Source organism: Culex quinquefasciatus, chromosome 1, assembly GCF_015732765.1.
Source record: "Culex quinquefasciatus strain JHB chromosome 1, VPISU_Cqui_1.0_pri_paternal, whole genome shotgun sequence".
NCBI lineage: Eukaryota > Metazoa > Arthropoda > Insecta > Diptera > Culicidae > Culex > Culex quinquefasciatus.
The window spans coordinates 29063894-29079002 of NC_051861.1; the positions used below are offsets into that span (position 1 = coordinate 29063894).

At 40.1% G+C, this 15109-nt stretch overlaps 2 protein-coding genes across 2 annotated transcripts; both read left to right on the plus strand.

The window, feature by feature from the left end:
• Nucleotides 1-52: 52 nt before the first annotated feature.
• On the plus strand, nt 53-1525 carry LOC6040697. The gene is made up of 5 exons (XM_038248304.1): nt 53-559; nt 621-872; nt 931-1135; nt 1209-1364; nt 1426-1525. The coding sequence occupies exons 1-5, from the start codon at nt 54-56 to the stop codon at nt 1477-1479; spliced, it is 1173 nt and encodes a 390-aa protein (XP_038104232.1). The 5' UTR covers nt 53; the 3' UTR covers nt 1480-1525.
• A 4477-nt stretch (nt 1526-6002) lies between these two features.
• LOC6040696 lies at nt 6003-7624 on the plus strand. The gene is made up of 5 exons (XM_038248608.1): nt 6003-6546; nt 6611-6862; nt 6919-7123; nt 7188-7343; nt 7401-7624. Exons 1-5 carry the CDS (start codon nt 6026-6028, stop codon nt 7458-7460), a joined length of 1194 nt encoding a protein of 397 aa, XP_038104536.1. The 5' UTR covers nt 6003-6025; the 3' UTR covers nt 7461-7624.
• Nucleotides 7625-15109: the final 7485 nt, after the last annotated feature.

Genomic DNA, 15109 nt, shown 5'->3' on the forward strand with positions numbered 1-15109 from the left:
TCTGTTATATACAATCAAGTTGTTCCCAACCTGTCTCCCATTTCGTCTCAACCATGCTGTTCCGGAAGCAGCACCACTTCGACGCCATGATGGCGTTCAATATCCGCGTGCTGACGGCGTTGGGATTCTGGGGTGAGTCGGGCATCGAGCTGCGTGCCACGCTGCAGTATCTGGCCTACACCACGTGGTTCATTCCCCCGGGAGTCCTTTTCTGCGTGCGCCAGCAGCCGTCCTCGAAGTTGATGCTCAAAAGTGTGTACGAGCTGGTGGCCGCCGGAAGTTGCATCATTCGGATTGGGAACTTGTACGTGTTCAATGGCACTCTGCAGAAGGCGTTCAACGAGGTGCAGTTTGCGTTGGGTGAGCTGTCCCGAGATAGTAGTGATGCCGTACGGAAGGTTCTGAATCATCTCACCATATCTGCTGACTACATATGCAAAGGTTACGGCGGGATGCTCATAATCCAGTGTTTGCTGTTTGGACCGGCCCAAGGTTTGGTTTCGATATTGAAGTATTTTGTTTGGGGCGAAGATCCAAAGTATTCTCTCTTGGAAGCTGAGTGAGTAACGAACTTATTTATTTCACAATAAAAATCTCACACCAGGGGGTTTTCATCACAGCTATCTGATTTACAACCAGTACAGCAACTTTAACGTCTGGTTACTAACAATGCTAGCCTCCACTTGCGCTTTGTACGTTCTGGTGTTCGCTCTATTATCTCACGAAACTTTTTACTGGAATATATTGCATCATGTTTCGTACCTGTTCAAAATAATTCGCCTTAAAATTCTGGAACTAGACGATTGCAGTACGCCGAAGCAGTTTCACGAGCAACTCTCAATCGTTGTGGAAATGCACGAACGAGCTTTTAAGTAGAACAATCCAAAAATACCAAGAGATATTTACCAATTGTAGCTTCCCCCTTTACAGAAGCACTCGTCTACTGGAGCAAGCAATCAGTGCCATGATGAGCTTTCTCTACTTATCGTTCATAACAATTATGTGCTCAATGCTGTTGGTCTTCACCGTCATTCAGCCAGACCTCGGTTTCCTGCTGATGATGAGCGTAGCCCTGCAGTACAACGTGTTTCTCATCTTTACCTTTTCGATGCTGGGCACCGAGTTGACCGAAGCGGTTAGTTTCGAACAGTCTAACCATCCGGACAAGGCCGGCACCGTTAATGAACATGAGCGTTGCATCTTTTCAGAGTCTGTCCGTCTCGGACGCCGTATATTCGATTCGTTGGTATGAAAAATCACCCGCCGAACGACGACTGCTGCTATTCGTTCAGATGAGAGCGCAAAAACAGGCCGCCATAACGGCGGCGAAGTTCTTCTACCTGACGAGGACCTCCTTTGCGACGGTTTGTGATGAATTTAGATTAAAAAGTGTCTTTGGATTTAAATTTGTACTATATATTTCAGGCTATCAAAAAAACATTCTCGTACTTCACGGTCATCCTTCAATTCTATGGATAACTCAACTAAAATTGTTGGGCATGCCAACCCAAGCAACTTTGTCAAAGACAGCAACATTCTTGCAATCTACGCCTTCTACGACTTATTTTATCGATGACATCCAGTGTTGAAAATCCGACGACTATGATTAACTAATGGTACGTTCGTTTGAACAGCCAGTGCGGCACTGAGTGCCGCACTCGTCGGTGTCAGTTTTGGTTCAATCGAACGTCATCTATCTGTCAGTGTGCTTGGAACTCGCATGAAACTGAAAAAATATCGAGTGCGGCACTAGAGTTTCAGTTCCAAGATGGCGGCGAAACTCGTGCGGAACTAGCGCGAGTTTCTTCAAAGAAACACTTTGACAGCTCTGAGTGCGGCACTCAGTGTGGAACTAGCCATCAAACGAACGTACCATAAGCGATTAATCGCTGCCTGTGACACCTAACGAATAAGACTGCTGAGAATAGTCTTGATTGTCAAATTGCCTCAACTTGCTGTCATTCGTCAAGTGTACGATTGCTGATAGTAACAACCCATGACTGCTGACGGTAAAGGGGCAAGATTTTGATCGCTAAACCCAATATTTTTTTTAATCGTCCCTGCCACACTCAACGATCAAGTGACAGTCAGGAGAAACGAGATCTAAGCATACTCAGTGGGCCATTCTTCAAGCAATCATATTCGTTAGAAGAGATTTTCTTTCAACCCTGATGGCATGAGAGCAATCCTCAAAAATCAGTTTGTTTTGAACGTAGCAATTCAGGGTTAAGTTTTAAAGAACGGTGTAAAGAACTTAAAAGACATTTTTTTGGTTTTTAAAATGATCTCAGAAAAAATAGTTATCCGCTTAAACAATTTACCCAGTTTACACAAATTATTGAATTTCACACAATAATCATCTTTGGAAATTATTATTTTTGTATGTTAAAGAAGGCAAAAATGCAAACTTTTGAGCTATGACACAAGTTGATAAAATATTGTTTGTGTTGACAATTTTTCGAAAAATCATGATAAAATCATAAAGGTTGAAAAAAGCTAACTTAAACCACCTATGTGGTTGATGCCTTCCTCACTTTTTACCAACAATGGGTAATATTAGTGGTTTGGACACATATTTCAGCTATTTTTTTAGATCCAGAAGTGGTATAACTCGAGGCAGGTTTGCCAGATAATCAATGTTGTGGACTCGTTGGAAAGGGTTTTCGATTACTTAACCAACGATGGGTCGGATGAAGGATTCGGACATCGTTTGCATACATTAAATTGAGATCCGGCTTCAAAAAAGTACATAAATATCACTTAAGTGGTCATAACTTGAGACAGGGTTGCCAGATCATCAATGTTGAGGACTCGTTGGAAAGGTCTCTCAATTACCTAACTTACGATGGGTCGGTTGATGAATCCGGACATCGTTTGCATACATTTAATTGAGATCCGGCTTCAAAAAAGTACATAAATATCGCTTAAGTGGTCATAACTCGTGACAGGGTTACCAGATCTTCAATGTTTTGGACTCATTGGAAAGGTCTCTCGATAACCTAACCAACGATGGGTCGGATGGTGGATCCGGACATCGTTTGCATACATTTAATTGAGATCCGGCTTCAAAAAAGTACATAAATATCACTTAAGTGGTCGTAACTCGAGACAGGGTTGCCAGATCTTCAATGGTTTTGACTCATGTGAAAGGTCTCTCGATTACCTAACCAACGATCGGATGATGGATCCGGACATCGTTTACATGCATATAAATGAGATCCGGATATATGTGAAAACACATTTTTATACATAACTTTTGAACTAGTTATCGAAACTTCAAACAATTCAATAGCAGAGTGTACGGGCGCACTGTTTGATCGACCAAAAGAAAAAAAGCAAAAAAAGGTAAACAGAAAAATCACTTTTTTCGATATGAATTTTCAGCCAATATTGGGAGGAATCTCCAAGGATATGATAGAATTTGGCATCAGCAACACAATTCACGTGTTTTTATCGGTATTTATCGTTTGAATTGCGGGAAATTTGAAAATCAAAAACCCAAACAATGATTTGTTATGGGCTACCATTTGACAGCTAGTGCTTTTGTTGTGGGCTCTCATTTGACAACCGTGCTAATGTCGACTGTTGTCAGTTTGCTTTGGTCGGAATAGGGTTGCCATCCCCCCGGTAGAGTCATAGTCTGGGACACTACAAAACCTGCTCCATACTTCTTTTTACTTAAAATAACGGGAAAGTTAGTTAAAAAAATACAGCCAAAGTTGACCCCTAGAAAAATATTTGTTTAAAATATTGGCACATAATATAAGTCAAACTTTCAATGTGTCATAGTCATTACACACAACCCCCGGTGGTAGGTCACTTTTTCGTTTGACACTTTTTTATTTTGTACCCCGTTGGTTGGTCAAAGTCAAATTAAAAGTGACGAACTGTCACTTTTTACACGGCGCTCACGTGCACTATCAAAACAAACGTTTGGTAGTGTGTGTGAACTCCGTGTAAAAGGGGTGTCAAACTAAAAAGTGACCCCGTTCGTTTGACAACAGTTGGTGTCAAACCATCGAGGTTTGAAAAATACATTTTGAAAGCGATTGGTCTGATATTCAAGATTGTAAAATGAAACCTTTAGCGATTGTTTCTGATCATTTAATTTAAATTTAAACAAAAATATTTGGATATCATCTACTTAAAGATCTTTTCATAAGTAAAGCTTGATTTGAAATTTTTTAAATATTTCTTGCTGAATAGATTGAATTTTGTATGCAATACCTTCAATGACATTTAGGGTGGTACCAATGGTTGTGAGCATGAGCATGAGCATGAGCATGGTCGACTGCCAATGAGCTGCTACTCCGTTATTGACAGATCAGCTGAAGTTAAACAATGAATCAAAAATGATCAGTGGGAGCCAACCATCCGTTCACTGTTTAACCTCTGAAGATCCCTACTTTATTAGTCAATACCGGCGCCCTCCCAAGAAGCCTGCAGTTCAACGAAAGGGAGGAATGTTAGTCCGATAGTTGAAGTTGCAGACTCATCAAGCACACAGTTTTTCGCTATATATTTGTTGATACCGCTTGAGACCGTTGAATCCACAGCATCTCCTTCAAGCATCACGTGATTATTATTTTTTTTGGTTAGTAGGATAAGGTATTGGCTTTTCGATGCCTCCCGAGCTACGATGCTATGGGGAGGACTTTCATAACAGACCCGTCGGCGAGCCTTCCGAGCAACGATGCTATGGGAAGGTCTTTTTGGTTAACACACAAAGTCACTCACACACAATTATATCACTCCACTATTAATTAATCCAAAATGTCAGTGCGTCTTTCGATCATTATATAGAAATGGCTTTTTCACCATAAAAAATAAAACCTTATTCAAAACATTATACACAATTTACCCGACGCTGTGCCTTCCGATCAACGATGATATAGGAAGGGCTTTGAAAATCACAAAACTAATAATTAAGATCTCAAAAAAAAATCACAAAAACACCAATTACTCAACGAAAATTACGCTCAAGACACAAATAATTCAGTACGTCATGCTATTATTCGATTATCACAATCACTCACCCCATACCAATAGCGACACAAAAGCACACAAAAAAATTTACCTGAAAAATCACGACTTCGCGTCATGCTATTATTCGATTATCACAATCACTCACCCCATACCAATAGCGACACAAAAAAATTTACCTGAATAATCACGACTTCGCGTCCCCACTTCCAGCGCACTAATGATGCTATTATTCGATTACCACAATCACTCACTCCATACGAATAGCGACACAAAACCACACAAAAAAATAACCTGCATAATCACGACTTCGCGTACCCCACCCGAACAGCAACACAAAAGAGACGGAAAATAACACGAAAAAACAGGACTGACTGCACTGCACTGCACACAGGCACCGCACTCTTTAGGGTGGTACCAATGGTTGTTGGGAAAAAATATGTTTTCTTTAAATCAAAAATAGCGTCATTTTTTTAAAGAAGCGAAGAAGCATTTTAAATGTAAACAAATCAAATAATTTCAACATTTTTAAATCTACCGTAACATTTGATAAAATCGGTTTTTTCTTATCAACTGAATCAGAATTAACCTAATTTTTTTTCTGTTGTGATTAATTTTCTACTGACAGCAATGTATTTCATTTTGAAGGATAACATAATGCGTAATTTCGAATTGTTTAACAGATGACAAACAATACAACTCATAAGAAACCATCACTCTTTTTAATGCCATTAAAAAACTTCTAAGAATTCAAATGAAGTTTCTTGAAAAAGATAATTTAAATTGTCTTAAGATATTGGCATTTCTCGCGTCAAGATAGCAAGATCACGATGACGTTAGATTTTAATTCCTGGGACACTGTTATTACGTATCAAATAATTGCATTGGTCCAGCCTATCCAAGTAAGTTCAAGGACACAATTAAAGGAATAAATTTAATGAATATAATTACAATTCTCCCCTATGCGATACAAATTGAATTGACTTTTAAAGTAAGTTCCATAAAAGCGATAACTTGGAACCTTTTCCCACAATTTGTCACCATGTTGTTCACGAAGAAGCGCTCCTTCAACGGGTCAATGTCGTTCAACGCCAAAGTGTTACGCTTCCTGGGTTACGGCTGGAATGATCCCGCGAAGAACATTCTCGAAAGGAGACTGTTTATTCAAATTGCGTTCTACTTCCTTTGGCTTGATCCACCGGCACTTGCCTACGGCTGCCGCCACCAGCAAGATCAGCTGAAGCTGGTCCTCAAGGGGTTTTTCGAGGTGATGGCCGTAACCGGAATTACGGTTCGCATGTGTCTTTTCGCCCGAGGCAGCTCGATTCTGCGCCAGGTCTTCGACGATGTCCAGCGGACGTTGGCGATTGTGTCGGAGGACTGCAGCGGCGAGGTGAGGAATATTTTGGACCACTTGGAGATGTCTGCGGACAAGTTCGCGAAAGGATACACGGTGGGGTTCACACTGCAGTGTCTGCTGTACGGACCGGTGCAGATTGTTCTGGCAACTGGGAAGTATTTTCGAAACGGAGAAATGCCCACCATTGCCGTTGTACAAGCAGAGTAATACTATTTAGCTTTCGTATTTTTTTTTTTCAGAACAGTAATTAACTATTTTCTCATCTAGTTTTGTACTGTTTGATCACTGCACCAATTTCATTACTTGGTTACCCGTAATGTTTGTATCGGTTGTTCTCGTCAACATCGGAGTTCTCCACACAACAACTACAGAAACTTTCTATTGGAATCTTATTCATCACGTTTCGTGCTTGTTTAAAATTGTCAAACAACAAATATCGGAACTGGATGGAATCGAAAACAAGCATAAATTTCAAGAGAAACTGTCGTTTATTGTAGAAATACACGAAGTTGCGTTTAGGAAAGTGCTTGAATTTTTTTAACTAAACATAAATTAAAATTTTATTCACATTACAGAAGCTGCCGACGTTTGGAAACGGCCCTCTTCGCCTTGTTGGGCTATTTGTACACCTCATGTATTGTGCAGATCTGCTACTTGATGTTTATTTTTTCCATAATTCGAGACGATCTCTCAGTGCTCTCGATGATGAGCGTTGCGGTGCAGTACAATATATTTTTGATCTTTGCATTCTCCATGCTCGGAACGGAACTCATCGAAGCGGTATTCGTATATAAGGTGTATGAAAATGTTATGACACAACCTTTTCCAACATTTTCTTCATCAGAGTTTGTCGGTAGCCGATGAAGTTTACAACGTTCGCTGGTATGAAAGATCCCCGGAAGAGAGACGACTCCTGTTGAGCATCCAGAGGCGATCGCAAATTGAAGCGTCGATGACGGCCGGGAAGTTTTTCTGCGTAAACCGGGCCACCTTTGCAATGGTGATTTTTATATTTTTTTAAAGCCCTTTTTAATGCTTATAGTTTTTTTCCTAACAGGCAATGAAAACAGCGTTTTCATATTTTACAGTTATTCATCAATTTTATGAACAACAATGAGTTCAAAAAAATATTGATTATACGCCTAACAATAATTGGAAAAAAATATTGCTAATACAGAAAATACGCAACTCGATCGTTTGTTAAAGTACAGTTCACGAATAACATTTATTTTCAAATAACATGAATAAATTGTCATGAAATAAAAATAAAAACTTAAAAATCATTTCGATAATTTTAATTTATTTTGGAAACGTCTCTTATTTTGTTTTCTCTACATCTGAGATTGTTTTCATTATCAATTTGTTTTTGTTTAAGTTTCACTTTACACCTTTTGTTCACTTTTTAATTTTATCTGGCATTATGCCAGAATTGAAAGTCTGAAAAATTAAATAAAAATTAGCTGCAAAATTCAATTTGCAATCGAAAAAGCATGTACCACGTACTATATTTTAACAACAATCGTGTCAAAAAATAGCACACATAGCATAAATCCGATTTTCTTCATTATTTAGAAAAAATGTGCATAAAAAATAAATAAATATCAGCGTTGATGTTGTGTTGTGTGCAAACTTTTTTAAAGAAAAAAATGAACATACAATAAACGTCTTTTTAAGGATAACGATTTAAGAATATTTTCCTAGCTCTAGATAGAGTACGGCCATCTAAGGCGTCAAATTTTCCCGGGTTTTGAAATTCCCGGGAAATGAGGAAAATATTTTTTGAATCCCGGGAATTTCCGAGATCCCGGGAAATTTTTTAAACAGTCATAAAATCAAAGTTTTTGTTATAATTTTAATGTTTTCAAGCTTAAAATCATAGAATGGCCTCAATACTAGTAATTGTTGATAATCTACACTTCAATCTAAACAGGGACAGCAAAATTAGATAGCTTAAAAAACATTAAAAAATGATTGTTCTTTGTTCATTGTTGTGCTTTGGATTTCAAATAAACCACAATTTCTAAACCATTGTGATTCGAATTAATTAAGTTTCTTATTAATATATTTCTTTTATTGATTTTTTTCCATGGCATGACTACAAAAGCTTTAACAAAATCTTTGAAACTGTATATAAAACATGAAACCAAAATTAATAAAATGGGGCCCGTGGTACAGGGGCACCCAGTCGGCTTGGGTTCGATCCCAGTCGGTCCCGGTGGCATTTTTCGAGACAAGATTGGTCTGATCACGCCTTCCGTCGGACGGGGAAGTAAATGTTGGCCCCGGTCTAGAGGTTAGGTCGTTAGTGTCCAGGTTTAGGAGTCGTCTGCCTCGGTGGAGTCGCTGGTAGGCAGTTGGACTAACAATCCGGGGTGGATGGGAGTTAAGGTGTAAAAAGAGGTTTGCAATTGCCTCAACAATCAAGCCTTCGGACACCTAGTTTCGAGTAGGAATCTCGCAATCGAGAACGCCAAGGCAATGCTGTAGAGCGAATAATTTGATTTTGATTTTTTGTCCTGATTTGCTCCAGATGCCGGTGTTTGTTTAAAAATTAATTAAAATTAACCTGGCCATGGTCTTCGTTTTCTACATACACGAATGGTATTCCGGGTCTATAGGACCCAGAAATGTTTTCGGCTGCCAAAATTCGAAATTGTAACCGATTTTGGATGTCTTGGCCGCAAATGAAAGGCTAGGATGTCTACTTTCTGAATCTGACCGGCAGAACCGGTTTTGGACACCGTGGCCACCGGGAACCTGCTATAACTGAAAAAAGTCCTTTTTGAGGCCCCTACTTTAAGGAACTGTATCTCCGGAACGATTGCACATAGCAGGTTGCTTCCGGTTGCATTCGACAGATAATAACCTGAATTTTAAGCCCCAGAGAAAATAATTGGTCCATAGTGGCCACCGGTTCCGGTAACCCGGAACATCCGGAAAACTTGATTTTTGCAGTTTTTGACATAAAACCGTCACACGGACCAGTTTTTTGAAACGGATTATTTTGCAAATCATTGCAGAAGGATACTACATACTACCCCTGACTGTTTGGTATCGGTTCTGGCCAACTGTGGCCAATCCGGAACCGCTTCCAGGATACCACTAAAACGGTTCCAATAATTGTCACGCTAGAAACCCGTCATGTTGCATATCAAACTTCATGAAATTGAAAGTTATGATCATCTGAGGTCATGCTGATGCATTGACCCACCCTGGTCACTCCGGAACCGGTTACCGGTGGCCACTGAGGGACACTATCGGAATATGCAATGAACCCTATCATCCGACGTATCAAACTTCATGAAATTGAAAGTTAGGACCATCTGAGGTCATGTTGATGTCCTCTGACCCAACCTGGTCACTCCGGAACCGGCTACCGGTGGCCACTGAGGGACACTATCGGAATATGCAATGAACCCTATCATCCGACGTATCAAACTTCATGAAACTGAAAGTTATGACCATCTGAGGTCATGCTGATGTCCTCTGACCCAACCTGGTCACTCCGGAAACGGCTACCGATGGCCACTGAGGGACACTATCGGAATATGCAATGAACCCTATCAACCGACGTATCAAACTTCATGAAATTGCAAGTTATGACCATCTGAGGTCATGCCGATGTCCCCTGACCCAACCTGGTCACTCCGTAACCGGCTACCGGTGGCCACTGAGGGACACTATCGGAATATGCAATGAACCCTATCATCCGATGTATCAAACTTCATGAAATTGAAAGTTATGACGATCTGAGGTCATGCCGATGTCCTCTGACCCAACATGGTCACTCCGAAACCAGTTACCGGTAGCCACTGAGGGACACTATCGGAATATGCAATGAACAAGCTAAAACTTTTATCACTCCAAGTCCTTCAATTACCAAGAAACTTCTTGGCTTAAACCATAGGGAACTACGAATACTCGCAGGGCTTGTAACAGGACATTGTCCTGCTAGATATTACCTGCACAAAATCGGCATAGGGCCTACAACCACTGTCGTTTTTGTTAAACTGAGCTAGAAAGCTTGGCAGATTTATTCTGCCGGATAAATGGATAAACCATGTCTGCAAAATAACCCCTCGTCTTCCGGCATGACCTCAGATGGTATAACTTTCAATTTCATGAAGTTTGATACGTTGGTTGATAGGGTTCATTGCATATTCCGATAGTGTCCCTCAGTGGCCACCGGTAGCCGGTTCCGGAGTGACCAGGTTGGGTCAGAGGACATCGGCATGACCTAAGATCGTCATAACTTTCAATTTCATGAAGTTTGATACATCGGATGATAGGGTTCATTGCATATTCCGATAGTGTCCCTCAGTGGCCACCGGTAGCCGGTTCCGGAGTGACCAGGTTGGGTCAGAGGACATCGGCATGACCTCAGATGGTCATAACTTGCAATTTCATGAAGTTTGATACGTCGGTTGATAGGGTTCATTGCATATTCCGATAGTGTCCCTCAGTGGCCACCGGTAGCCGGTTCCGGAGTGACCAGTTTGGGTCAGGGGACATCGGCATGACCTCAGATGGTCATAACTTTCAATTTCATGAAGTTTGATACGTCGGATGATAGGGTTCGTTGCACGTTCCTATAGTGTCCCTCAGTGGCCACCGGTAACCGGTTCCGGAGTGACCAGGTTGGGTCAGGGGACATCGGCATGATATCAGATGATCATAACTTTCAATTTCATGAAGTTTGATACGTCGGATGATAGGGTTCGTTGCACGTTCCTATAGTGTCCCTCAGTGGCCACCGGTAACCGGTTCCGGAGTGACCAGGTTGGGTCAGGGGACATCGGCATGACCTCAGATGGTCATAACTTGCAATTTCATGAAGTTTGATACGTCGGTTGATAGGGTTCATTGCATATTCCGATAGTGTCCCTCAGTGGCCATCGGTAGCCGGTTCCGGAGTGACCAGTTTGGGTCAGGGGACATCGGCATGACCTCAGATGGTCATAACTTTCAATTTCATGAAGTTTGATACGTCGGATGATAGGGTTCGTTGCACGTTCCTATAGTGTCCCTCAGTGGCCACCGGTAACCGGTTCCGGAGTGACCAGGTTGGGTCAGGGGACATCGGCATGATATCAGATGATCATAACTTTCAATTTCATGAAGTTTGATATGCAACATGACGGGTTTCTAGCGTGACAATTATTGGAACCGTTTAGGGTACCCCTGGAACCGGTTCCGGATTGGCCACAGTTGGCCAGAACCGATACCAAACAGTCAGGGGTAGTATGTAGTATCCTTCTGCAATAATTTGCAAAATAATCCGTTTCAAAAAACTGGTCCGTGTGACGGTTTTATGTCAAAAACTGCAAAAATCTAGTTTTCCGGAAGTTCCGGGTGACCGGAACCGGTGGCCACTATGTACCAATTATTTTCTCTGGGGCTTAAAATTCAGGTTATTATCTGTCGAATGCAACCGGAAGCAACCTGCTATGTGCAATCGTTTCGGAGATACAGGTCCTCAAAGTAGGGGCCTCAAAAAGGACTTTTTTCGGTTATAGCAGATTCCCGGTGGCCACGGTGTCCAAAACCGGTTCTGCCGGTCAGATTCAAAAAACAGACATCTTAGCCTTTCATTCGAGGTCAAGACATCCAAAATCGGTTACAATCTCGAATTTTGGCAGCCGAAAACATTTCTGGGTCCTATAGACCCGGAATACCATTGGTGTCAGTTTTTTTTTGGCGGGCACTTCCGGTGGCCACCGGAAGTTCATTTTTGGCCAGAATGTGTGTCTTAATAAGTTACACAAAGTCACAAAATTTCAGATCTCTAGGTGTTTTTGGTCAAAAGTTACAATCACTTTTATAGTACTACTGGGTCCTATAGACCCGAAGACCATGCCCGGGTTAATTGATATTTTTTATGTTTGAAATCATAAATAATCGTAGATATAATACCAAGTCTTTTAAATTAATTAAAATTAAGTAGGAAATATTTTAAGCACTAAGCATTTCGCGGATCTGTAAACTGAATTTTAAACAATTTTCTTAAATAAGCTTAATTAATTTTGATATATGCCGAAAAGAAATTTTAATGCTTTAAAATTCTTATCGATTACGAAGTATTCAACTGTTCATCTATTTCCTCAAACAAATCAAAATTTGCAGACCAAAATTTGTTTTTTTTTTCAAATTTCGAGAATTCCCGGGACAAAATCCCGGGAATTTTGTCCCGGGGATGGACGCACTACGGCCATCTCAAATCAAAAGCACAAATCGAAACACGAAAACTATCAAATGGTGGTATCAATCGAGCAAAAGACCTTTGTACCTTCGTTTGACAATTCGAGAACAAAACACTGATGAAGTTTGCAAGTAGTAGACGAAATACGAATCTGTCAATTTAATGACATTAATTTCAAACTACAATTTTGGTAATTTTCAATGTTTAGTTATCCTAGCAAAGGAAACACTACTGACAAAAGAAGACTTGCCAACAGTAAGTTCGGATATTTTGTGTGATCGCATTGGCATAAACAACAAGTATCTCTGCTCCTCGATCGTTGTTTCGGAGGTTGTAGACGGCACCTGAAATGGCTAGACTGTCTGAAAAAAGTAGTTTGATAGTGGTTAGGCGGAAATGTGATTTTTCATTCGAAGCTCATCGAAAGATTACCGTGGAGGTTAGCTGCGAACCCAGCATATTTAAAGATTTTCCCAAACGAGGAATGTTACCGAAACGACTGTTGAGAATTCTTACTTTGGCTGCCAGTTTCGATTTTTTAGTTTGTACCCCGTTGGTTGGTTGGGTAAAGTAAAACTAAAAAGTGACGGACTGTCACTTTTTACACGGCGCTCACGCACACTATCAAAACAAACGTTTGGTAGTGTGTGTGAATTCCGTGTAAAAGGGTGTCAAACTAAAAAGTGACCCCATTCGTTTGACAACAGGTCATCGGGATTTGAGTGTACTTCAATCAAGGCCTTCATGAGGGGAGCAATCGAGCGTTTGCGGTTCAGGATGAAGCCGATTTCCGGCAGGACGTACCAAAGCGCAAAACTAGCTACTGTGATTAGCGTTGGGCAGGCCAGTTTGCACAGTGTCACTGCCATCGGCATCATCCGGCATCGTGGCGGTTGAGTGACTTATGAAAATGTTCGAACGATATGAAGGCTAATATATCGTAATAAAAATGTTCAGAAATTTCCGGGTATTCAATCAAAATAACTGTTGTAACAATAAGTTAAATTGCTTACCTTGTACTAATAGGATGTTCAAGGGCCTTTGTAAAAATATGTTAATTAAACAATGGACTTTTCCATTTATTGGTCCAACGAGTTTATTTTTTCCCACCGGTTGAAACCAATTGGTTGGATTCCCACGAGGAAAAAATTAGAATCACTTCAACAATAAACTACGAACAACACCACAGATATGCGAAAGTAAACCTTATTAATTTGAAATACATGCATCGATCACGCCACACAAACTCTGAAATGGGTATTATTTGTACTTCATTTTATTTGGTACAATCTCAGTAGGGGCCTTCCCTAAGACCAATGAAGCCATTTTGTGTCTTTGGTTCACCCATACAGGGCTCCTTACAATTTTTGAAGCTGTCTATAGAATAAAAATGGTGGGTGAATATTCTCAAGAATGTATCCATTGGAGGAATTTTCTTATCGATTTGGTATCTTTGGCAAAGTTTGAGGGTTTAAGTTTTAGTCATAATATGACTATTTTTTCCCGATTTTTTATTAAACTTTTTTGACAAAAAATCCATTTCCTTAAGTCGGTCCCCTAAAACAACAAAACCCCCAAAACTTTAGAGCCACAGAAAAATGGGAAAGAAAACTTTGCCGCCTAGTTATTTAAAATGCTTCATTTTTTTTAATGAAATTTTCTTCGAAAATTTGTTTGATTTTTTTAAAGGTAAAACAATTTTGTAATTTATAAGTATTTAACTGAAATTTTGATAAATGCGTCTTTTTTTAGTTATAGCCACAAAACAATTTCAACTTTTTGCATTTGGCCTTTCTCAGGTCAATGAAGAAAGGCTATAAAATCACTTGAAAATTGAACTTCATAATTTGACACCGTAGACCCTCCTTCACGTAAACATATCGACCCAGAATCAAATTCTGAGCAAATGTGCTGGAACTGCTTGTAAATAACTTGAGATACAGTCGACTGTCTGGTTGTCGATCTTCTCGATCTCAATATTGCTCTGTATATCGATGATTTCTTCAGTCCTTTCATACTGCATACTTCGATTTTCTTTTTTCCTCAATATTCTTGGATTATACCTACTTGCTTGCAGCATACTTTCAAATCAGATCTTCTTGCACCCTAAGACAAAGTGGCTGGGAATTGAATTTCTTACAAAAATCTCTTACTTGGACAGGTTTGGGCGAGACCTGCGCCACCTGCCGGCCAATTTCTGAAGCGATGTTTTTCCTCATACTTTTTTGCGAACTTCAACGATCCATAGCGACCCCTAAACCTGAACCGATTTGGCTGATAATTGGCACAGTTACGTATGTTGAATCAGGGGTAACCTAAAAGTCGTTTTTTTATTGTTTCCCTACTGTGGATGCAATATTTGCGGTGTTGAGTTTTGAATCTTCAAGTTGTGTCCGATTGTCTGTGCAAACACCAGCAAGCAAATTTAGATATTTTTTTTTTCATAAAGAAGTTCTCTGAGATTAAAGTAAATTCATAAGTTTTCTTGAACAGATATTTTAATAGTTTTTTTTTTTTGATAGACCTTCCGAAATTTTGTTTCTTTCAGAAATTACGTCCAAAACTGG